The sequence below is a fragment of the Ovis aries genome, chromosome 6, assembly GCF_016772045.2.
Source record: "Ovis aries strain OAR_USU_Benz2616 breed Rambouillet chromosome 6, ARS-UI_Ramb_v3.0, whole genome shotgun sequence".
Classification (NCBI taxonomy): domain Eukaryota; kingdom Metazoa; phylum Chordata; class Mammalia; order Artiodactyla; family Bovidae; genus Ovis; species Ovis aries.
The window spans coordinates 34159593-34185419 of record NC_056059.1 but is presented as its reverse complement, the minus strand read 5'-3'; the positions used below and the strand labels follow the sequence as shown (position 1 = coordinate 34185419).

General features: G+C 36.8%; 1 protein-coding gene across 5 annotated transcripts in view; it reads left to right on the top strand.

Annotated features, from left to right (window-relative positions):
• CCSER1 (coiled-coil serine rich protein 1) overlaps window positions 1-25827 on the top strand; it is a 1491420-nt gene that overhangs the window by 1002800 nt on the left and 462793 nt on the right. For 4 of the 5 annotated variants that reach the window (XM_060416879.1, XM_027970872.2, XM_060416881.1 and 1 more), the window contains exon 10: window positions 932-976. In XM_060416879.1, the coding sequence (XP_060272862.1) occupies window positions 932-976 (45 nt within the window). Of the gene's footprint in view, window positions 1-931; window positions 20856-25827 lie in introns of all 5 variants that reach the window. The other variant, XR_009600997.1, reaches the window with a different exon arrangement.

Genomic DNA, 25827 nt, shown 5'->3' with positions numbered 1-25827 from the left:
TTCCTTCCATATACAAAACTACCACAATAAGGAAAATAACAGTAACTGGAGTTTTTATTGCATTTGTTGTTGTTTTGAAAAGTTGTTCAGTCGTGTCCGACTCTTTGAATCCCCATGGACTGTAGCCCATCAGGCTCCTCTGTCCATGGGATTCTCCAGGGAGTGGGTTGCCATGCCCTCCTCCAGGGGATACTCCTGACCCAATAACTCAGGTTTCCTGCATTGCAAACATATTCTTTATTGTCTGAGCCACCGTGGAAGCCCTTTATTGGGTTTAGGGGAGGGAGCAATTTGTTCCATTCTCTCACTTTCTAAATAGCAGTATTTCTAGGGAGGTGAGACAGATGGACAGACTGACTCTAGTGCCACAAGCATATTTTGCAATAGGCATGCGAAGAAAAGAGAGAGTCTTCTCCCATTTAATTATTCTTAGTATTTATTGGGGATTTAAAGTGAATCCTTCCTCTTTTAATGTAAAAAGCAGTTATGATAATAGAAGATGAGAAATTTTTTCAGGAGATAAAATTCTGAATATTTTCTAGATGATCATCAGTGCTGCAAATGAAGCTAATGCTTTTTATCAACCTTAACTCAGATCTGGGCTCCAGGATGTGCCAAGTGCAGAGCAATAGAATAAAAGCTTACTATCATAGCAAATCCTTTTAGATTGTGATTTCACTGAGGGATGGACAATCATTACTAAAGAGAAAAATGCTTTATATTTTATTTTTACGTAATGTCTTGGGATTTAGCAAGAAGTGCATTGATATCACATTTGAAGACTTAGTTATAGACATTATCATATGTATGAAATATTAATCTGCCTTCAGATCTTCTTTGTTAAATGAATTGTTTCACCTCAAATTTCTCACTGGTACTAGTACTTCTTCTTTGCCATCAGTAATATATGTATTTTTTTTCTCTCTTTCAGGGTTTGAACTTGAAAAGATTGGAGTCAGTACAAGGAGGGAGAGAGGTAAGAAAATCAAAGGGAGAGGGATGGAGAAGAAGAGAAAAGGGTTTCAGTGTTGCCATGATGGGTGGGTGATGTTGACTGATGCTGACGATGTTAAGGATGATGGGGATGTGTTGAAAGGGATTTTGATAACACCTCATTACTCTGGCCAAAACACATTTTACACATGTTTATATAAATGAGTTATTTGTATTTGCTTCTCTGAAACTGAAGAAAATATCCTGTCTCCAGTGAGTTAAGTGTGTTGTTTCTGTTAAAGTGGATTTTTTAAAGCAGTAGGGCCCTCTCTCTAGACAGGGCAGAAAAACCTTTTTGAGCAAAGATTTGATGCAATATTTAAAGTGATTTACTGAAAGATAAGCATAATTCTAACAATGAAAACATTTTATGGCGTCTGTGATTCTTCACTCTGGTGTCCAAGGGTTTTGGCGTGTGCTGCTAGGTGGGTGTGCATTGTTCAATGGTGTGAAGTTGCTCTGGTAAGACTAGTGATTCTAAAATTTCCTTTAATTAGTGTCTACTCTAGATGTTTTATACAGAAGGGAAATTTTTAGTAGTATCAAACAGAATATCATATTATGTACATGATGTATATTATTATCTAATTTTAATTTAATAAAATCATTTTCAGTCTAAATGTGTAAATGCTCTACTTTTCTCTGTGACTCAGATTGCTGGGTGTAATGAGATGGTGGGATATTTAATTCAGTAAATCAATATTTTCTTGTTACTCAAAAGGTAGCTTCATTTTTGGTGATATTTACAGAATAATTTGGGTCAAAAGTGAAGACACTTAGTCTATATAATGAGAAAATAATGCAACCCTCCTCCCCATCTGTGGTTTCTCTTTCTGTAAAAACATATTTCTTCTGTGTTTAATGCATGGTGTTTGCCCCTCTTTGCTCTTCTAATTTCCAGTTGTGTGTTTTTAGTATTTGGCATTTTAGTTCCTAGTTAACTGTCATGTAGGGCCTTTTTCCATTTATTTGCTATTTCTATCCAGAAGAATCTATTCCTTTAGAGGGATGCACAACAGTAGGATCACATTGGCAAAAGAGCTGGGGAAGGTGAAATATAGTTAAATCTCTAGAGATATTTTGTATTGTAGGAGAGTAGGTAAAAGAGACATGATCATCAGTAAAAGCATGTACTGTATAAGGAAGATCTCAGAGCCATTTACAGGTTTGTGAGGGTAACTGCTGTCTGTCAGTTGGAACTAAAGTGGATCTAGTTAGAGAAAGAACTCAACTCATAATGTTCTAAGTGAAAGTTCATACCTATGCAGGACAGTGTGATTATTTCTGCTGATTCGGTGTGTTTGAGGACGTGCAGTTTCAGCTCCTCATCACTGTATCCTAGTCCAAGAGCAATTGTGTGTCTAAAGAAGGGAAACTCAAATCCATGTAGCCTTGTGATGACATTGCTAAATGGCAGCAAAAATAATTTTTTAAGTTAAGATTTTTTAGTTTTTTCTCATGTTATATTTAAAAGCTTAATGACTGGCTTTTACTGAGAAGAGTTGCTCTTAAATTTTATTGCTTATTTTTCATTTCTTCTGATTTTATTTTTATTATAAATATACTTATGGGTAAGGAACATGTCAATAATGTATTTTAAATTAGAATTTTTTCTTGAAGGTATTTTGTGGTTTGTGTGAAGGCCAAATTTTTAATGACCTACAATTTAATATATACATCTGCATTGAGGGGACAACCTTGATTTGGGCCTCCCTTCTTAGGTTAGTGGAGTTATTGTGAAGAAGTTAAGATCAGCAAATTAATGAAAGCATTATTAGTCTTCACTTGAGACCTCCTATCCAAGAATGAAAAGTCAACTACTAAAGTCAAAACAGCCACTTCACTGCCTATCTGGGCAATATTGCATTACTTGGGCTTATTTCTAACACTTAACCTAACACTCACCTCAGTTTTCCCTATGATTATAAAGTCTAATCCATTCTATGGTAAGACCCTTTAGGGAGGTATCAGACAAGAGGAGAAGTATGTTGTGAACACTGTTTATCAAGTTTCAGTAGTAAGTGACCTATAAATAAGAGTGGAATTCCTTAAGAGTGTCCTGATGTCCCTTGCTTATGAATTGTGACAGGCATCTTGCTGATTCCTGCTTGCTGTGTTGTGTTACATGTGTGCATTACAAAGATGTATATATAAAGTACTTGTGATTGTGTTAAATTGAAATGTATGGATTTGGAAAACTCTTACTCAAAATACCCTCTTAGAATTTTTCATCCTAATGCTATTGTGATTGATGGAGACAAAATGACAATGATTACTTCTTAAGATGAATTAATTTATCTTAGTTCAAATGACAGATGTTCCCAATAGATGTTGATGGATGGGATACTAAGGGCCTCTTACCAAATATTTATAAGAAGGTTTAAGAAGTGTCCTTTAAAATGTTCTATTTACCATTTGAGAGTTTGCATGGAAAATTGAAGCAGGCAGTAATATGCTGTTTAGCTAAGTGGTAAATATTATTAAAAGGCTAATTGCTAGATAGGAAGGCCAGATTTGAACACTACATGCTGTATAAAAATATAAATTAAGAAGAGTTGATTAAAATACAAATTTCCTGAAGGAAAAAGAGATGAGCAGTACCTAAATTGCTTGTATTGTTGTAAAATGTTTGAAAACACATATTAGCTGTATTAAAAATAGTTACTTTTTTAATGTATAAATGCATGTAATTTATACATGCATATAAATTGAGGATGCTGATCATCATAAGTAATAGCAAGGTTGTTTAAAAAGGGAAATTAGTGGAATGCTGTGTAAAACGTCATTGCACAACTGATATTTCTATCTGTGAGTGAATTTCCTGCCTCTTGTAGATCTTATAACTCATAAAAAAATCCTCAGTGAAATTTCATTGGATATGACACATAGATAAATCATATTTATTTCCTTAAGGAAACTCTGTTCTCCTATATACAGTATTTTTTACTGTGAACTGTAGATAAAACCAGGTTGCTATCAGGTTTCTTATAAGATTGTATACCTTTGATAGCTTATGGTGAATGATGTCAGATTCGTGATCTCTGAAGAAGATTTTTGCTTCAGGACTTGGGACCAGCTTGATCACTCAAGAGCTTTTGTGTAGCAGAGTTTTATTACAGTGAAAAAGGGACAGAGAAAGCTTCTGACATAGACATCAGAAGGGGGATGGGGAGGACCACCTTCCCTAGTCTAAGCAAGGGAGTTATATACTTTTTAAATTGGTTATTACAATAAATCAAAAGAATGTCTCAAGGTTGTAAAAGTTTTACCAGATCCACTCCCACAATTTACATTTTAAGATAACAGGGTTAGAATTTAACAATAGAAAGATTTTACCAGATCCACTCCCATAATATGCATTCTAAAATATCAGGATCAGTCAGAAGGTTTTCAGGAAGGAGAAACTGTCCACAAGCAGGATACATGGTTATATAATCCTTAGTACAGAGTTTGAACTGAGTTGTGTAATCATCAGTTCCAGGCTTAAAGAAGAAAATGTTTTATGTGACTGAGACTAAGAAATGTAGAGGGAAAAAAAAGACGTTTGTCTTTTCCTCCTCCTCAAGAATTCTAGACTTCTGTCTCCTTTAAAGCCCCAGACCCCTTTCTCCTCCTTGGGGACCCAGGACTTCTTATCAACGTGCTTAGGAATTGACTCTCTCACCTTTGTTATTTTAAATACTAGTATTATATTTTCCAAAGGACAGTTTTTGTTAACTTGGTAAAGATTCATATGCACCTGTGTATGTGTGCATGTGTTTGTACAAAATAATTTTGAATGACAAGTTGTCTTTTCTACCCTTCCTGAAAACTACCTGACCATCCCTATTCTGAATATCTTATATCTTATATCGCAGGGCTTCCCTTGTAGCTCAGTCGGTAAAGAATCTGCCTGCATTGCAGGAGACTGAGTTTGATCCCTGGGTTAGGAAGATCCCCTGGAGAAGGAAATAGCAACCCACTCTGGTATCCTTGCCTGGAAAATATCATGGACAGAGGAACATGGTGGGCTGCAATCCATGGGGTCGCAAAGAGTTGGGCACTACTGAGCGACTAACACTTACTTATATTACAAGTCTGAATATACATGATAGGAGACTTTATATGGATAAAGAAAGCTGTTATGGTTTGAAATCTAAATCAGGATTAAGCATTTAATTTTAGAAATTATACTTAATGTTGCAAGCTAAGGTGAGAGACAGTGATTATCAGAACTTTTGGATTGTGGCTGTGTTATTGGAAGTTGCAGAAATTCTAGAGCCACTGATGCAATGGAAATAAAGTGCAGGTTTGTAATGAGCAGGAATAACTTTTACATAATTGGCAGAGCTCAAATCTCCCAAAGCAATGAACAGAGTAAGTAGAGATCATGTTACCTTCCTTCACCTGGAATTCTGAAGAAGGATTAATATTGGTACACTTGAACATTTTAAATAAGGAGTTTTATATTCCTATAAGACAGATATTGAAAATGCTTCTTAAACATCTGAGAGAAAAGGAACACTTTCAATAATTTCTAGATGCATTTCTTAGAGCCCCCAAATTATAGACACATGCATCCTTTTATGAGAAAAATCCCCTGTTGTGATTTGAAAAATGATTTTCAGTTTCAGTTGGTTACACAAAACCAAAATAATAGATTCTAACGGACACATAGTTAGGAAACAATGGACATACCAAATCATTAAAAGCTGATTTATGAATGTGTTACTCTCAAGAAAATTATGGACATGGCTTACAACCTACCCGCTTTATAATTCAGAATGCTTTATCAACTTTCTCTTTTGGACTATAATGTTCCCAATCCTCTCTTTGCCAAAAACCATAACTAGGAAATTACAGATGATATGAACTTCTAGCATGTAAACATAATAAATCAGAGATATTTGAAAAAGGTAGAAAAATAAAGTGTTTAGTTAAAGGCTAATCCCACAAGCCTACTTTATATTTAAATGTATTAATCATTTGAAATAATAATTCATGATTTGCTGCTTATGTAAGGTATCACTTGAGCATACAATATTCCTAGGGAGATTTATTCTGATAAGTAGTAGATTGTATGCCTTTGCTAATCTAATTGGATAGGCTTTACATTGTGTGTCCCTTCACATATTACATATTTCTACTTGAAGTAAGTCATTTTATTTATATTTTTAATATAAATTTATTTATTTTAATTGGAGCTTAATTACTTTACAATATTGGTTTTGCCATAAATCAACATGAATCTGCCACAGATATACACGTGTTCCCCATCCTGAACCCCTCTCCCTCCTCCCTCCTCATACCATCCCTCTGGGTCACCCCAGTGCACCAGCCCCAAGCATCCAGTATCATGCATTGAACCTGGACTGGCGATTCATTTCATATATGGTATTATACATGTTTCAATGCCATTCTTCCAAATCATCCCACCCTCCCCCTCTCCCACAGAGTCCAAAAGACTGTTCTATACACCTGTGTCTCTTTTGTTGTCTCTCATAAAGGGTTATCATTACCATCTTTCTAAATTCCATATATATGCATTAGTATATTGTATTGGTGTTTTTCTTTCTGGCTTACTTCACTCTGTATAATAGGCTCCAGTTTCATCCACCTCATTAGAACTGATTCAAATGTATTCTTTTTAATGGCTGAGTAATACTCCATTGTGAATATGTACCACTGCTTTCTTGTCCATTCATCTGACGATGAGCATCTAGGTTGCTTCCATGTCCTGGCTATTATAAACAGTGCTGCGATGAACATTGGGGTACACGTGTCTCTTTCAATTCTGGTTTCCTCGGTGTGTATGCCCAGCAGTGGGGTTGCTGGGTCATAAGGCAGTTCTATTTCCAGTTTTTAAAGGAATCTCCACACTGTTCTCCATAGTGGCTGTACTAGTTTGCATTCCCACCAACAGTGTAAGAGCGTGTCCTTTTCTCCACACCCTCTCCAGCATTTATTGCTTGTAGACTTTTGGATCACAGCCATTCTGACTGGTATGAAATGGTACCTCATTGTGGTTTTGGTTTGCATTTCTCTGATAATGAGTGATGTTGAGCACCTTTTCATGTGTTTGTTAGCCATCTGTATGTCTTCTTTGGAGAAATGTCCATTTAGTTCTTTGGCCTATTTTTTGATTGGGTTGTTTGTTTTTCTGGAATTGAGCTGCAGGAGTTGCTTGTATATTTTTGAGATTAGTTGTTTGTCAGTTGCTTCATTTGCTATTATTTTCTCCCATTCAGAAGGCTGTCTTTTCACCTTGCTTATCGTTTCCTTTGTTGTGCAGAAGCTTTTAACTAGGTCCCATTTGTTTATTTTTGCTTTTATTTCCAATGTTCTGGGAGGTGAGTCATAGAGGATCCTGCTGTGATGTATGTCGGAGAGTGTTTTGCCTATGTCCTCCTCTAGAAGTTTTATAGTTTCTGGTCTTACATTTAGATCTTTAATCCATTTTGAGTTTATTCTTGTGTATGGGGTTAGAAAATGTTCTAGTTTCATTCTTTTACAAGTGGTTGACCAGTTTTCCCAGCACCACTTGTTAAAAAGATTATCTTTTCTCCATTGTATATTCTTGCCTCCTTTGTCAAAGATAAGGTGTCCGTAGGTGCATGGATTTATCTCTGGGCATTCTATTTTGTTCCATTGATCTATATTTCTTTCTTTGTGCCAGTACCATACCTTCTTGATGACTGTGGCCTTGTAGTAGAGCCTGAAGTCAGGCAGGTTGATTCCTCCAGTTCCATTCTTCTTTCTCAAGATTGCTTTGGCTATTCGAGGTTTTTTGTATTTCCATACAAATTGTGAAATTATTTGTTCTAGATCTGTGAAAAATACCGTTGGTAGCTTGATAGGGATTGCATTGAATCTATAGATTGCTTTGGGTAGTATACTCATATTGATTCTTCCAATCCATGAACATGGTATATTTCCCCATCTATTAGTGTCCTCTTTGATTTCTATCACCAGTGTTTTATAGTTATATATATATAGGTCTTTAATTTCTTTAGGTAGATATATTCCTAAGTATTTTATTCATTTCGTTGCAATGGTGAATGGAATTGTTTCCTTAATTTCTCTTTCTATTTTCTCGTTATTAGTGTATAGGAATGCAAGGGATTTCTGTGTGTTGATTTTATATCCTGCAACTTTACTATATTCATTGATTAGCTCTAATAATTTTCTGGTGGAGTCTTTAGGGTTTTCTATGTAAAGGATCATGTCATCTGCAAACAGTGAGAGTTTTACTTCTTCTTTTCCAATTTAGATTTATTTCTTTTTCTGAAGTAATCATTTTAGAAGTTCAGCCTCAAAAGGGAGAATGTTCAAAGAATCAGATCAATGATACCTTATATTTCAAAATAATTTATTTACCTGAAATAATAGGGATTATTAAAAGTGAAACAAAATAAAAATTGCCATTGATTTATTTTTCTATTTATAACTTAAAATTATTATACAGGTTATTTTAGACCTAGGTTACTGCTTAGGTTAAAAGCACTTGCTACTGTTTCTCCTAGTTCCAATAGACCACTGGAGGGAATTGTTTTCAAAACAGAGAAAGGAAACAGAATATGTGAATTTTAAGAAAAGAACTGAAATTGAAGAAAATGTGTTGTGTCTCTTAGAAATAAGAGCAAAAAGTGATAAAGTTCCATTATTCTCTTGAAAGCTAATAATCTATATAATTTGAAATTATAGACAACTATATTTCTTTTATAGCTTGGTGAAAATCTTCACTAAGAAACAAATCATGATTGCTAGTTATCTTTAGTAATTTTCTGCAAAATTTGCTACATTTGTGTGTTTTCTTTACTGTTCAGCATTCAGAATAGGGTGGTTTCACTTCTGTTGAAATTTAACTATCCCATTCTTGGTTGATATAGAGGTTTTAGAATAAAAGATTCTTTTAAAGCCACAGTGATGACACAATCTGGGGGAGAAATATGTACTGGTTAATATTACAGTCTTCTTAGAGCTATAAAATCTATGACAAAAATCCCTTCCTTCATAATGAGAATTATTCAATAGTTCAGTGGCTATAATTTGTCATTAAGGCATATATATCTGATTTACAGTTCAGTTCTGAGATCAAGAGACTGTTTAAGGACGCAGTAAAAAAAAAAATCCCTTTTTTTCCTCCCTTTCTCGGAATTAACAGGTAATAAATGAAAAAAATCTATGTGCTTATAAATCAATATTTAATTGAAAGAATTACACTTTAAAAACCATAATGATTACTTCTATTTCAAAAATTTTTTTAAAGGATAAAATGAGTTAATATGGGTCAAGCTCTTTGAGTAGTGCCTGTCAGCTAAGAAGCTTGCAATACACGACAACTGTTACTATTATTTCTATTTATTTTTCCTTTCATCTTTCCTTCTGTCAGAGACAATTTGTGTGTCATGTTGTTGAGAGATTTTACTGTCTACACGAACTATCCAGTGCTGTGGCAACCAGTGATATCTAAAGTCTAGCCTTAGGTTTTACATCTCAAATTGGTTCTCAGATGACAAATTCTTGACAGGACAACAAATAAAATATACTTTGAATCTGTCATTGAATCTCAAAAATTCTTAAGTCCATATTACATATGAGAGAACATTTTATTTACCTTTTCATTTATAGCATTCTTTACAGAAGGCAGTATCTAAGCACTGCAGGTTTTATTAGCTATTTTTCACATCCTATGTTTTCTATATTTCGTCCTATTTTTCTTCCACGCTTATAGACCATTGACATTATTAAGAAACTATCCAAAAGAAGCTTACTGGTTAAGCAAAACCAACCTTATCACTCTACTTTTGTAAGCAAGAATACATTCTTAGTTGTATCTGAAATAAGGAAATCAAAATCCATAAAAAGTGCACACTATGTAATTTTTAAATCTTTCCTTTAGAAATGTTTAAATATTTATCTAGATTAAAGATGTATATACATAGTGACAGAACAATTTTTCTTAACAGAAGCAGAAAAAAATAGAGGAAAAGAGAAAGGGGAGAAGGAGTCAGCTTTGGACAAAAGTGAAACCATCATTATGGAAGGAGAAAAGAAGTGTTAGATATAGGAAACCCATTAGCACACACTTTGAGAGCCACACAAGAGTATAATCAACAGGTTTAAACAATAATTTGAACTCTAATGAATTGCATGAAGCATCAATACAACAATTAAGTTCCCCCAAATGGACTCTACAGTTGCAGACATATTGGATGGAATTACACCAACTAGAGAGATAAGCACATGAGCTAAAATAGAAAACAATCAGAAATTTGATCTAGAGGGCCAAATAAACTGAAAAAAAAAAACACAAAAACCCACATTAAAATTTTTCTTGGGCAACTTCCTATTTTAAGAACCTGGCTAAAGACCAGGTGAGGAACTTAAACTCCCTAACTCTGAGCAAAATGAGACTAACTGGAATCAACCAAGATAAGACTGGGGAAGATCCTCACAAGATTTTGAACAAATGCTCAGGTAAAGTTAGTCTAAAGAGAATCAGTCCAACAAAACCTAACTCTAAGTAAGCACTCCAACCTCATGAATGCTCCCTTTATTGACTCACAATAGAAACCATGAAAACAGTCAGTCATGTTGTAAGTAACAGAGCAGGTGTTTTCATCTAGAATAAGAATTTTCAAAAAATTTATTACTAAAATTAATTCTCATTCCTAGGAAGCATAAACTCTGCATTTGGGAGAATGCCAAAAATAACTTAAAATTTAGACCAAATGCAGTGCATACCTCACTGTTGCTGTCAGAGAGACTCCTAGATGGAAACTTCAATGATCTTGGAGGAACAGGTTTCAAGCAGAGGAGTTTAAGGAGGTTGCACAAGGCTTTCACTGGGAGTTCTCCTTTATCTCCACAATTTTTGACTATTTATCTGACAAATGACTACAAAGAAAACAACTTTTGCTTAAGCAAAACTGAGTTTGTTAGAACTACTGGCAAGAACAAAAGAATACTACATTGTCAAAATTTTAATAGGTGTCTAAATGAACAACAGACTGGTTCCAAATAGGAAAAGGAGTACGTCAAGGCTGTATATTGTCACCCTGCTTATTTAACTTATATGCAGAGTACATCATGAGAAACACTGGGCTGGAAGAAGCACAAGCTGGAATCAAGATTGCTGGGAGAAATATCAGTAACCTCAGATATGCAGATGATACCTTATGGTGTCATCTTATGGCAGAAAGTGAAGAGGAACTGAAAAGCCTCTTGATGAAAGTGAAACTGGAGAGTGAAAAAGTTGGCTTAAAGCTCAACATTCAGAAAATGAAGATCATGGCATCTGGTCCCATCACTTCATGGGAAATAGATGGGGAAACAGTGGAAACAGTGTCAGACTTTTTTTTTTGTTTTGGCTCCAAAATCACTGAAGATGGTGATTGCAGCCATGAAATTAAAAGACGCTTACTCTTTGGAGGAAAAGTTATGACCAACCTAGATAGCATATTGAAAAGCAGAGACAACAAAGGACCTTTGCCATCAAGGCAAGGCAAGGCAAGTCAAGGCTATGGTTTTTCCTGTGGTCATGTATGGATGTGAGAGTTGGACTGTGAAGAAAGCTGAGCACCGAAGAATTGATGCTTTTGAACTGTGGTGTTGGAGAAGACTCTTGAGAGTCCCTTGGACTGCAAGGAGATCCAACCAGTCCATCCTGAAGGAGATCAGCCCTGGGATTTCTTTGGAGGGAATGATGCTAAAGCTGAAACTCCAGTACTTTGGCCACCTCATGTGAAGAGTTGACTCATTGGAAAAGACTCTGATGCTGGGAGGGATTGGGGGCAGGAGGAGAAGGGGACGACAGAGGATGAGATGGCTGGATGGCATCATTGACTCAATGGACATGAGTCTGAGTGAACTCCAGAAGTTGGTGATGGACAGGGAGGCCAGGCGTGCTGTGATTCATGGGGCTGCAAAGAGTCGGACATGACTGAGCAGCTGAACTGAACTGAAATGAGGATTTTAGGGGAGGATATTTAGAGGGTGTTTACAGGCAGGATGATTTAAAAGCAAGTCTTACGAGGTAAGTAATAGGTCAAGATTAGGAAAATTAGTCAGATTTTATGACACTCTGTCTTTGCATTGATGTGCACAACAGGTGAAGTGAATGGAGATTTTGACCTCAGAGTTTTGAAATGCACTATATTTTCCTCATTTATGAGTATTTTTTCCAGAAATACTTGTATACAATTAAATTTGTAATTTTAAAGTAGATTTTATAAGAAGATGAGGACTAAGAAGGATTACTGTAGAAAGATTTTGACCTTCTAATCAGTAAAGATGTAGATATCTGCTCTTATAAGGCACATATATTATTTTTAGAATCACAAACCCTGGAGATGTTTTCAGTTGACAAGGCAAAAACAAATTATGATTTTTATTTCACAGCCTTATATTTTTATTTGAAAGCAGTCAAACGCATTGAGATCTTTGTGCATTGCTGTTTTTACTTGTGTATATAACCTATTATGCAGTTATTTTTTGCCATTTACCTATGTCAGTTATAAAAGGAAAATGCTGCTGCTAAGTTGCTTCTGTCGTGTCCGACTCTGTGCGACCCCAGAGATGGCAGCCCACCAGGCTCCGCTGTCCCTGAGATTTTCCAGGCAAGAACACTGGAGTGGGTTGCCATTTCTTTCTCCAATGCATGAAAGTGAAAAGTGAAAGTGAAGTCGCTCAGTCGTGTCCAACTCTTAGCGACCCCATGGCCTGCAGCCTACCAGGCTTCTCCATCCATGGGATTTTCCAGGCAAGCGTACTGGAGTGGGCTTCCATTGCCTACTACTCCATATAGTTGAATTGATTCAGCCTGCTTTCATCAGGTAAGTATTTATTCATAAATAAATGAGGAGATGTATGATTCCTTTCTTATTGTAATTATGAATAAAAGTCATGTCCACCTCAAGAATATACAGAAGATAAACAGTTTTATTATTTTGATATTCATCTGGTACTTAGTGAGAGAATTTCTTTCCTATTTATATTTATGGTTTCATATAGAACAAACAATCCTCGTGTAAATATTCAGTCGTTGGCTTTGTTGACTAACATATTTAGAATCTTATAAACCTACAATGATACCTCGCTTCCTCTCTTCTCTTCTCTGAAAACCTTCCCTGCCTTCTCTCTGCTTAAAAGTAGATTCCAAAATCTCTTTCCATCCTTCCTTCATCCCTCCAGTTGAGGACAGTTATTTAACATATGTCCATTTCTGTTTACTTCCTGTCCTCAGACCCACTTTGACACAGTTTTCTGGACACTGATGCTCAGCGCAATGGAATAGGAACACTCCTGATTAGTTCCATTGCTGCCCTTTAGTTATATCATAGGACCCTTCAGTTCCTTATCAGTGATCAACACATTGTTGTCTAGCATGTAATGTAAAATTTTTAAATAAGTTTGCCAGTAACTGATATAGTAGTGTACTTATGATATTTTGGTGCCTAAGTAATACTATACTAATTATGCTAATGAAGTATTATATAAACAGTTGTTTTACTTATATTAAAAATGTTAAGACTAGAGTATTTCAGACTCATACAGATAACAGTTGTGTTCAAAATAATAGTTGTAAGTAAAATTGCTATTGCTTACTATAGTAGTTTGCTAGGTCTGTCATCACAGAGTACCATAGACTGGGAAGCTTTAACAATGCAAATTTATTTCCTCACAGTTTTGGATCTAGAAACCCAAGGTCAAGGTATCCATAGGTTTTGATTCTCTGAAGCTTTACTCTTTGGCTTGCAAATGGGTGACTTCTCCTTGAGTCCTCGGACCTCAGTCACAGTGGTTTGGCCCACCCTGATGGCCTCATTTTATGTTAATTAGCTCTTTAAAAGCCCTATCTCCAAATGCCATTTCATTCTGAACTATTGGGAATTAGGATATCAGCATATGAATTGGTAGGGGGGGGCACCATTCAGTCTATGAAACACACTAAAAGCAATACAACCATACAAATCCATTTCCCTCAAAATATAAGCTTTCTCTTTGCCCTTTTCCTATTTGCTGTGGTCCTCTTCGCATCTTGTCTCTTAAATAACTTAAAAATTTGGTTAAATTTAAATTTCAACAACAAATATCAACAGTAAAAAAGAATAAAATAACCCATGTAAATAATTCTAATACCCCAAATGCTCTGAAAACTGATTTTCCCTTACCAAAGAAAGACTCTAAAAACCTAAAAAATAGAGAAATAGAGTCCTGTCTTTTCACAATGTATTAAAAAAAAAAAAAAAAACTGAGTTACCTCAGTCAGTGCTTGCTTTTTGTATGCTTGTTATTCCTGTAAGCACTTGGACTATAAAGAAAGCTGAGCATGGAAGAATTGATGCTTTTGAACTGTGGTGTTGGAGAAGACTCTTGAGAGTCTCTGCAAGGAGATCCAACCAGTCACTTCTAAAGGAAATCAGTCCTGAATATTCATTGGAAGGACTGATGCTGAAGCTGAAACTCCAGTACTTTGTCCACCTGATGCGAAGAACTGACTCATTGGAAAAGACCCTGATGCTGGGAAGGATTGAGGGCAGGAGGAGAAGGGGGTGACACAGGATGAGATAGTTGGATGGCATCATTGACTCAATGGACATGAGTTTGAGCAAACTCTGAGAGTTGGTGATGGATAGGGAAGCCTGGCATGCTGCAGTCTATGGGGTTGCAAACAGTCGGAAATGACTAAGCACCTGAACTAACTGACTGAAGCACTTGTCACAACAAACTTTTGAAATAGCCACTATTATCATTTGTATTGCAAAGAAGAAAAATTCAAAACAAAAATGGTTTAAATAACTTGCCTAAGTCTTATAATTAGTAAGTTGGTGAAGCCAGGATTCTAACCTAGGAAATAGGTTTGAGCAAAAATTTAGCATTACACTATGACTTATAAGAAGAGAAATTAATAGATTTACTACAGCTGATTATTTGGACTGTTTGAATTCCTCATGAGAGTTATCTAATCTTAATTGCTAAACAACCATATCCCCTTTCTTTCTCTCTGTCTTCTTTTCTACTCACTTTTTGTATTAGATATTATCTCATCCAAGACCAAGACCATAATTTCTCTTGTGTTTCGGTTAGCAAATTATTTGACTGCAAAAAATAGAAGTCTACTTAAAACTTGTCATTATAAATTGAATACTGTCAGGTGCATCCATTTGCAAGGAATATTTCTTGATCTTTTTGGAAAAATGTATAATCAGTTATTTTTCTCTGTTACCTAATTTTACATCATTCTACTTTTTGTGTAAGTTATCTTCTCTACTTTTTTTTTTTTTTTTGGCATATATTTTGTCTCTCTTGGTGGTGGTGGTTTAGTCATTAAGTTATGTCCGACTATTGTGACCCCATGGACTGTAGCCTGCCAGGCTCCTCTGTTCATGGGATTCTCCAGGCAAGAATACTGGAGTAGGTTGCCATTTCGTTCTCTCTTGACTACTCCTAAATGATGGTCTCAGCCATCTACTCAGGAGCTGGACAGTCTCTTCTAATGATAGACAGTGTGGTCTAATTTACCCTAGCTCATCTACAAGGTTCAATTAAAGTATAGTTATACTTCAGCAACAGCAACTAGGATAAGAAAAATGACTTTTAAAATATTTGCCTTTTTTCCTTTTATGATATTCAAGTGATAAAAGCACCATTTAACTCATCTTTTGAATTTACCACTTGGACTATGGTAGAGTATTCTCATGATCCAGATGTTCTCCTAAAGACAGTTGAATTAGAAAAGATACACTAGTAGTAACCCGTCTAGAATGAAGGTCGGGCCAATATTTTCTTCTATTATTTTAAAATCAATAGGGATTTCTTTAGTAAAATACAAAATTTATCTGAAATAAGCAGTTTGCAATTTTCCTAGGGTCAGTCTTCTTAACACAGTCCTGATAATCATGGCAAAATTAGCTTCCCAATTGCCCCTCTCTTAATCTATTACATCTAGAGGGTGAGTCTTGGTTTCACTGATCAAAAGAAACATATCCTACGAAGGAAGATAAATGTTGCTGATATGGTAAATTAAAAACAGTCTCTGTGCAGATTTATTGATCTAATGTATATCTAATCCATTTTATTTATTAAACCAAATCATGCCCATATGTGAATCCTGAACATTAGCATGACCTGTACTTTTGTAGGCTAAAGGGAGTGTCATCAGACAGTATTCCACATGGGAAAATTCACAGTGCACTTGTTTGACCATTTCTGTATGGCAATAGGGGTAGACAATCACAAATAGGACCCAGAGGAATATCCTCGCAGCAGTTGATAGAAAATATAAGGCTTATCTGAATTTGTGTTCTCATTTTTAATTATTTAAAAGTATTCAATTGAAAAATAAATATGTTAATTATATTTAGCCATTTTAATTCATCCTCCTATTTATAACTGATGCTATTGTCAAACGAAATCATGAATATAATCCTGTGCTTGATTACATACAAGTTATGTAAAATATCAGTTCAGTTCAGTTCAATGCTCAGTCGTGTCTGACTCTTTGTGACCCCATGAATCACAGCACGCCAGGGCTCCCTGAGCATCACCAACTCCCGGAGTTTACTCAGACTCATCTTCATTGAGTCAGTGATGCCATCCAGCCATCTCATCCTCTGTGGTCCCCTTCTCCTCCTGCCCCCAATCCTTCCCAGCATCAGGGTCTTTTCCAAAGAGTGAAGTCTTCGCATGAGGTGGCAAAAGTATGGGACTTTCAGCCTCAGTATCAGTCCTTGCAATGAACACCCAGGACTGATCTCCTTTAGGATGGACTGGTTGGATCTCCTTGCAGTGCAAGGGACTCTCAAGAGTCTTCTCCAACACCACAGTTCAAAGCATCAGTTCTTCGGTGCTCAGCTTTCTTCACAGTCCAACTCTCACATCCATACATGACCCCTGGAAAAACCATAGCCTTGACTACGTGGACCTTTGTTGGCAAAGTAATGTCTCTGCTTTTTAATATGCTATCTAGGTTGGTCGTACCTTTCCTTCCAAGAAGTAAGCATCTTTTAATCATTGCAATCACCTTCTGCAGTGATTTTGGAGCCCAAAGAAATAAAGTCACCCACTGTTTCCCCATCTATTTCCCATGAAGTGATGGGACCAGATGGCATAATCTTAGTGTTCTGAATGTTGAGCTTTAAGCCAACTTTTTCACTCTCCTCTTTCACTTTTCATCAAGAGGCTTTTAGTTCCTCTTCACTTTCTGCCATTAGGGTGGTGTCATCTGCATATCTGAGGTTATTGATATTTCTCCCAGGAATCTTGATTCCAACTTGTGCTTCTTCCAGCCCAGCATTTCTCATGATGTACTCTGTAGATTTGCTTAATATCTAAAAGTCTGGAATTTTAGAAATTAAACACATTTGTTGAAACATATAGAATCTAGTTTTTACCAAAACTGAAAAAAAAAAATGGTTTTGCCCCATTCTTGCTTCCAGTTGTAGCCTATCAGATGTTGCTTTCTCCTCTGACAATTTACATTTGATGATATATTGACTCTGGTTTACTTTCTGGAAGCAAATGTCACAAAGAATATTGAGAGTAAGTAGTCTTGCCTGGAGAATCCCAGGGACCGGGGTCACACGAGTCGGACATGATTGAAGCGACTTAGCAGCATCAGCAGCAGTACCTAGTACAAAAATGTCAAAGTGTACAGAAGTCAAAAGCATTGGAGAAGCAAGCGATCTCTAATTTTGCCTTGAAAAAAGATTTTACTGATCTTAGTAAGTGACTTTCAATGGATAAAAGAGTTGATAACCATGTTGAAAATAGTTCAAGAACTGGCAACAAGAAAGTGAACGTGAAAAACATATTTAGGAGCTTGGCAAGTGAAAGAAATTGAATAGAATAATGAGGTACTGCCTGGAGAACATAGTAACTTCAGTATTCATTTCTTGAGAATGGAGTAATTCATACATGTTTTTGTGTAGCATTCAGACCATTTGAGGTCAAAGAAAACTGCAAATGATTTAGGTGTTGCTGGAGCCAACAATTCAATAGGGTCAAATTTAATTTGTAAGAGTTTTATTTATGTTTTACAGACAAAGATTCTGTAGCAGAAGAATTGATTCAGCGTTCCCTAAATGAGAAATGACTGTGCAGTAAGATGCAGTGTGGCATAGTGGGATTTGTAGAGAGCAAGTATTTTAGAGCTTTTATTACCAGTTCTGCCATTTGTTCAGCACCATGATGTTAACCAAGTTGCAGAATCTGAACCTCAGTTTCTTCATTAAAAAGTTTAAATCCATAGTTGTACTTTATTGCATAGGATTGTTATGAATAGAGAAAATGAGATTGTATGTGAAAAATAATGATCACAGTGCCAGATAGCAATAAGAATACCCAATATGAAAGTTTTAAATATAATTATTGTTTATTGTTAGTGTTGCCATAAATTAATAAAAGACAGTAGACATTCTATCTCAGAATGTAAAGCCACTTTGCACCACATCTTGAATTCAGTTCAGTTCAGTCACTTACTTGTGTCCGACTCTTTGGAACCCCATGGACTGTAGCATGCCCGCCTTCCCTGTCCATCACCAATTCCTGGAGCTTGCTCAAAATCATATCTATTGAGTTGGTGATGCCATCCAACCATCTCATCTTCTGTCATCCCCTTCTCCTCCTGACTTCAGTCTTTCCCAGCATCAGGGTCTCTTCAAATGAGTCAGTTCCTCACATCAAGTGGCCAAAGTACTGGAGTTTCAGCTTCAGCATCAGTCCTTCCAATGAATATTCAGGGTCGATTTCCTTTAGGATCAACTACTTTGATCTCCTTGTAGTCCAAGGGACTCTCAAGAGTCTTCCAATACCACAATTCAAAAGCATCAATTCTTCGGTGCTCAGCTTGCTTTCTAGTCCACTCTCACATCCATACATGACTCCTGGAAAAACCATAGCTTTGACTAGACAGACCTTGGCGAAGTAATGTCTCTGCTTTTTAATATGCTGTCTAGTTTGGTCATAACTTTTCTTCCAAAGAGCAAACATCTTTTAATTTCATGGCTGCAGTCACCATCTGCTATGATTTTGGAGCCCCCCAAAATAAAGTCTGTCACTGTTTCCATTGTTTCCCCATCTATTTGCCATGATGGGATGGGATCAGATGATGAGATCTTTGTTTTGTGAATGTTTAATTTTAAACCAACTTTTTCACTTTCCACCTTCACTTTCGTCAAGAGGCTCTTTAGTTCTTCTTTGCTTTCTGCCATAATGGTGGTGTCATTGGTGTATCTGAGGTTATTGATGTTTCTCCCGGCAGTCTTGCTTCCAGCTTGTGCTTCATCCAACATGGCATTTTACGTGATGTACTCTGCATATAAGTTAAATAAGCAGGGTGACAATATACAGCCTTGAGGTACTTCTTTCCCAATTTAGAACCAGTCTGTTATTTTGTATCTGGTTCTAACTATTGCTTCTTGACCTGCATACAGATTTCTCAGGATACAGTTCAGGTGGTCTGTTATTCCCATCTTTTGAAGAATTTTCCACAGTTTGTTGTGACCTGCCAAGTCAAAGGCTTTGGCATAGTCAATAAAACAGAAGTAGATGTGTTTCTGGAATTCTCTTGCTTTTTCAATAATCCAGCAGATGTTGGCCATTTGATCTCTGGTTCCTCTGCCTTTTCTAAAACCAGCTTAAACATCTGGAAGTTCATGGTTCACATGCCGTTGAAACCTGGCTTAGAGAATTTTGAGCATTACTTTGCTATCACGTGAGACAAGTGCAATCGTGCAGTAATGTGAGCATTCTTTGGCATTGCCTTTCTTTGGGATTGGAATGAAAACTGACCTTTTCCAGTCCTGTGGCCACTGCTGAGTTTTCCACATTTGCTGGCATATTGAGTGCAGCTTCTTACACCATCATCTTTTAGGATTTGAAATAACTCAACTGAAAATCCATCACCTCCACTAGCTTTGTTCATAGTGATGCTTCCTAAGGCCCACTTGACTTTGCATTGCAGGATGTCTTGCTCTAGGTGAGTGATCACACCATCATGACTATCTGGGTCATGAAGATCTTTTTGCATAGTTCTTCTGTGTATTCTTGCCACCTCCTCTTAATATCTTGGAATGAATGTCGTATCTTGGATTGAATTAATATCTTGGGTTGAATGTTGCCTATTCAAGGAAGAATTCTCCAAGGATTCCCACTTGCAAAAATAGTTCTATTACTTGGTTCTATTATGTTATTATATTTACCTTTTTATTTATATTTTTTCACCATTCTGTCACTTAGACTGAGTTCCTAGAAAATAGAATCTTACTCTGTGTCTAGCCTTAAAACCTGGAATAGTTTCTGATATATAGTAAGTGCCCAACAAATGTTTATTGAGTTAAATCTTGATTTTTTTCTTTTTTTTTTTTTTTTTTAGAATCAGTAAGAATTGGGTTTAGAACATCTGTGTTAGTCTAGATGATTCATTTCTTTTGTCCTTCACATATTTAATTTGTATAGTTTAGTGTCATTTATAATTAAATATTGAATATAATTAGCATATTTAATTTATTCTCATTAGCCTACTTAAAGATTTAGATGCTGAAACTTGTTATATTTTAGGTTACATTTTAGGTTGTTACAGGAAAGTTGTTACATTTCAGGTTAATTTGAGGTATAAAATTTTGAAGTAATAAGAAAAATATTTATAAAGCCTCAATTGTGTAAAATAACATAATGTAGTTGAATTTTTTTTAATATGCCATTTCATAATTTCAAAGCAGAGATTCAAGTGAATCTTAAATCATATGATGGGGCTAGTTCAGCTGATTAAATTATCCATTATTCTTTTTCAAGATTAAATGATGAAGGGTCTTCAGTCCTTGTTCATGAAGACCATGAAGAACATGTTCATCTCATGTGACCAACCTGAGGCTTCCCAGGTGGCTCTCATGGTTAAGAACCCACCTGCCAGTGCAGGAAATGTAAGAGACAGCGGTGTAATCCCTCGGGGTGAAGGTCCCTTGGAGAAGGAAATGGCAACCCACTCCAGTATTCTTGCCTGAAGAATCCCATGGACAGAGGAGCCTGGTGGGGTAGAGTCCATAGGGTTGCAAAGAGCCAGACACCAGTTAAGGAACCTAACATTCATTCATTTAGACTACTGTTAATTGTAATCCCTTTTTGCACTGATAAGGCTGATTCTGATAGAGAGAGGATTAGCTGATTTGCCAAAGTTAATTTATATTAGGGCTCCCCTGGTAGCTCAGCTGGTAAAGAATTCTCTTACAATGTAGTAGGAGACCACAGTTCAATTGCTGGGTTGAGAAGTTACCCTGGAGAAGGGATAGAGTACTCACTCCAGTGTTCTTGGGCTTCCCTGGTGGCTCAGATGGTAAACAATCCGCCTGCAATGAGGGAGACCTGGGTTTGATCCCTCGGTTGGGAAGATCCCGTGGAGTAGGGAATGGCTATCCACTCCAGTATTCTGGCCGGGAGAATTCCATGGACTGTACAGTCCATGAGGTCACAAGGAGTCAGACACGACATATTTTGGAAGGCCATAAATTTGTAGATATTTAACTAACAAAACAGCATGAATAGCTCTTCTTTCAAGGTAACAACACTGCAAGTATAGAGTTAATATCCTAAATTTGTGAAGTAGTCTATAATTAAAAAAAATAAATAAACCAACTGGGCTCTTTTCCCAGAAAATCACTGAAGCACAAAATACCTGTATCAAGAGAGCGGAAAAAAGGAGAGAATGAAGAGGACAATAAAACTAAGAAAGAAACCTAACTGACTAAATCTAATGAGAGAAGTAGAGAAGTTATGCATTTTATAGGCAGTCAAATAAAATTTCCCCTCCAACCTAGGAAGGACTACACTCAAAGCATAAAGCAGAGTTTTCAGTTAAGAGAGGAAAATCCAAACAATTTATTTCATGACTCTGGGGAAATAACTTTATAGCTTTGCTTTTAAACCTTAAATTTAGCTTAAGTGTATTTTTAAAAGCTATTTTGTAGTTAGTTGAGATATTCCTATTTCAAAAGCCATTTTGTTGTCTGTTTATAACTTACTAAGGGACTGTTCTCAACAAACTAAGGCTGAGTCCAGTTCTTATTTAGGACTTACTGGTTAAATTATGGTGTTCCCCAAGGTCTTAACCCTGTCTCTTCACCTTTCTTCTTGGCACACTTTCCCCTGGGGATCTTATCCACCCTAATGACTACAATGTTGGCTACATGTTGATGTTCCTGTCTCTGTATCCATCTAGATCTCTCTCCTGACCTCTGTCTGTTTACCTATTGGACATTTGTATTCAAATCTTTCTTAAGTTTTAACAATATGTACAAAGATAATTTATAATTTTTGTTTTCTTCCCTCCCCAAAACTCAAGTTTCTTTTTTTTTAAATTTCACTTAATGACATTATTTCTTAATAGTCCATTCAAGAAAACATAAATCAATCTCATTTCTTCTGCTTTTGTATGTTTTTACTTGTCACAATCATTACAGTCTCCATTCTACTTCAGGTATATCTTATTAATGTTTCCTCCTGTCTATCCCTTTTCCACTGAACAAATTTAGATCTTTGTTACCTCTGAAGTGCAAAATTATAATAACCATTTAATAGATTCTCCAGCTTCTCTTCTCTCCCATCACCAATGTTTCCTTTACCCTTTTGACCAAGAATAATTAGAACCTTACTCACTACAGAATGCTACTATCTTCCTGTCATAGAAAGAGAAGGGCTAAACTATTTATCACATCAACCAAGACTAGCAAATAAGCCTTACTTACTAACATTTTTGAAATAATCAAATTTCCTCATTTCTCCTTCAGTTAAATTATAATGAGGGCATTTCATTCATTCTTTAATACCCAGCCAAAATGCCATCTCCTTTGTCAGAGTGAGTTTTCTGTTCTGTTCAGTCACTTAGTCATGTCTGACTCTTTGCGACTCCATCGACTGCAGCACGCCAGGCCTCCCTGTCCATCGCCAACTCCTGAAGTTTATTCAGGCTCATGTCCATTGATGACATGGACTCATGTCCATGACGGTGATGCCATCCAACCGTCTCATCCTCAGCCATCCTCTTCTCCTCCCACCTTCAATCTTTCCAAGCATCAGGGTCTTTTCAAATAAATCAGTTCTTCGCATCAGGTGGCCAAAGTAATGGGAGTTTCAGCTTCAACATCAGTCCTTCCAATGAATATTGAGGACTGATTTTCTTTAGGATGGACTGGCTGGATCTCCTTGCAGTCCAAGGGACTCTCAAGAGTCTTCTCCAACACCACAGTTCAAAAGCATACATTCTGTAGCATATTTGTATTTTTTTCTTACTGCTATTGTAGAAATAATTATATTTTTTAGAGTAATTGGCTAACATTTGTCTGGATGGCAATAGCCAGAGCTTTTCTAGAGTAGGTGCTGTGTCTTTCACATCTTGCAATCCTCAGAACTTGATTTAAGAGCCTAGAACACAGGAGATATTTAATAGTCATCTGCTGAAGGAACGAACGCATGACTTATTGGGAAGCTCTGAGGAAGCCTTCTTGAGGTTTGCAGGAATTACCACTAGATGTCGCTAGCACATTTCCAATAACAATACCTGTAAATGGAGAACTAACCTTTACTGAGCACCTACTGTGTGCCAGGCCCTTTTAAATGATTCTGTAAAGTAGGTATTATGATCACAAATCTACCTTGGAAGCGGGTGCCTGGAATGATTAACAGGTCATAACTTAGTACAATGTAACTACAGAAACTGTTCATCGCTCATCCATGTCCGACTCTGCAGTGGTGGACAGTAGCTTACCAGGCCCCTCTGTCCATGGGATTTTTCCAGGCAAGAATACTGGAGACAGTTGTTCAGAGGGTTGTTCATTTTCTGGTTCAGGGGATCTTCCCAACCCAGGGATTGAACTGCAATCTCTGACATTACATGCAGACTCTTTACCATCTAAGGCACAGGGAAGGCCCAGTACAGTGTAAAGATGGGATTAGAATATACAAGTGTCTGCCATCAAAGCCTGTGGGTTTCCCACAGTGGCAGCCACATTCTGTTTTCTGTTTTGATAACTGAGCCTCTGGCCTTCAAATGATAAATACAAAAAGCATATGCCAACATTTTTTTTTAACAAATTAAATCTTTACTGACAAAAGAAGCAATTATCAGGTTAGATGTTCTTATTTAAGACTTTTCAAGTTAAAAGTCAGAGACTTTGCTTCTCGAATGTTTTTCCTGAATAGTCAGTTTGAAAACAAACTACCATACAGAGAAAACTTTTTAATTAAACATAATATAGATTTTGAACAAAAGTGGTTAGATTGTTTTTTAGTACTTTATTTTTTTTCAATTAACACTTGAAAATTCATGTCTGCTCTTTGTAAGGTGATAAATTTAGTAATTTGGGCTAGGCACATGGATAAAAGGAGAAGGCGATGGCACCCCACTCCAGTACTCTTGCCCGGAAAATCCCATGGCGGAGGAGCATGGTAGGCTGCAGTCCATGGGGTCTCGAAGAGTCGGACACGACTGAGCGACTTCACTTTTACTTTTCACTTTCATGCATTGGAGAAGGAAATGGCAACCCACTCCAGTGTTCTTGCCTGGTGAATCCCAGGTATGTAGGGAACAAGGTATAAGGAAGGTTGAGAAGTGCTTGCAAATGAGACTCTCAACCAGGGCTGAACATTCTTGCAAATGAGATGTCCAGCTAAGAATCCTCTGTTTGTTCCCATGGGAAAAGGACATTTCTTGCACACAAGGATGTTTCTCTGATTCCTCAAAAGGAACAGACCCAGGGACAAAACGGATTCTAAGTTGATAAGGAAGTTCCCCAAAACAAAGTCTTAGCTGCAGCAAATAAGTTAAGGTAAAGGTTATCTTGCCCCGTGCCTGCGCACTGTATAGTCTCTAAATCATAGTGTTTGGCAACTTGCCTTGTAGGTTGTTGTGCAAGGGATATAAAATAAAGCAGTTGTAAGAAGCAAGTGTTAAAATATAAAGATTCAAACCACTCTGCAGTGTTGGTGTTTCATTCCGTCGCCAGCACTGCCATCTATGGGGTCGCACAGAGTTGGACACTACTGAAGCAACTTAGCAGCACCAGCAGCAGCAGCATGGATAAAATATAGTCCCTACCTTCAAAAAGCTTGCAAAACTTTAATATCTCCTTAATTCAAAGTCAGGAACATCATAGTGGTCTTACTATGGAGGGTATTTAATCTGAGACTTGGAAGTTTCAATAATATTTAGACACCCTAATCACTTTGATAATGTGACCATTGATTCTTGGACCATAAATACTTAAAGCACATCCCTGAACATGATGAATGTCTATTAGTTCCTGCCTGCTCAACTCAAGACATCATGCGATATTTTTAGATCCAATTCTGCCTATATAGAATCCCAAGCAAGACCCAGAACTTGAGGAGATGTATATTTGTAGAATCTCCAATCAGAGGAGAACAGTTATAAGAAAGTATAATGAAATGGTGCTTCGACTTGAATGTTTGACTTGCACTTGGGTAGACCCCCGTCATCCTGTCTTCCTAATCTGGGTAGAGGGCACCAAGGCAGTCAGCCATTATACAAAAAAAAATAAAGGTGATAGGGAGTGGCTCATGCGTACATGCATGCTAAGTCACTTTAGTTGTGTCCGACACTGTGCAAACCCCTTGGACTGTAGCCCCCAGGCCTCTCTGTCCATGGGATTCTCCAGGCAAGACTACTGGCGTGGGTTACCATGCCCTTCTCCAGGGGAACTTCCTGATCTAGGGATCAAATCTGAGTTTCTTCTTCCATTGGCAGTTGGGTTCTTTACCACTAGTGCCACCTGGGAAGCTGGGAGGTGGCTTTTTACCTCCCCATAATTTTACAGCTTCTGTTTAGTCAGCTTCAGTACC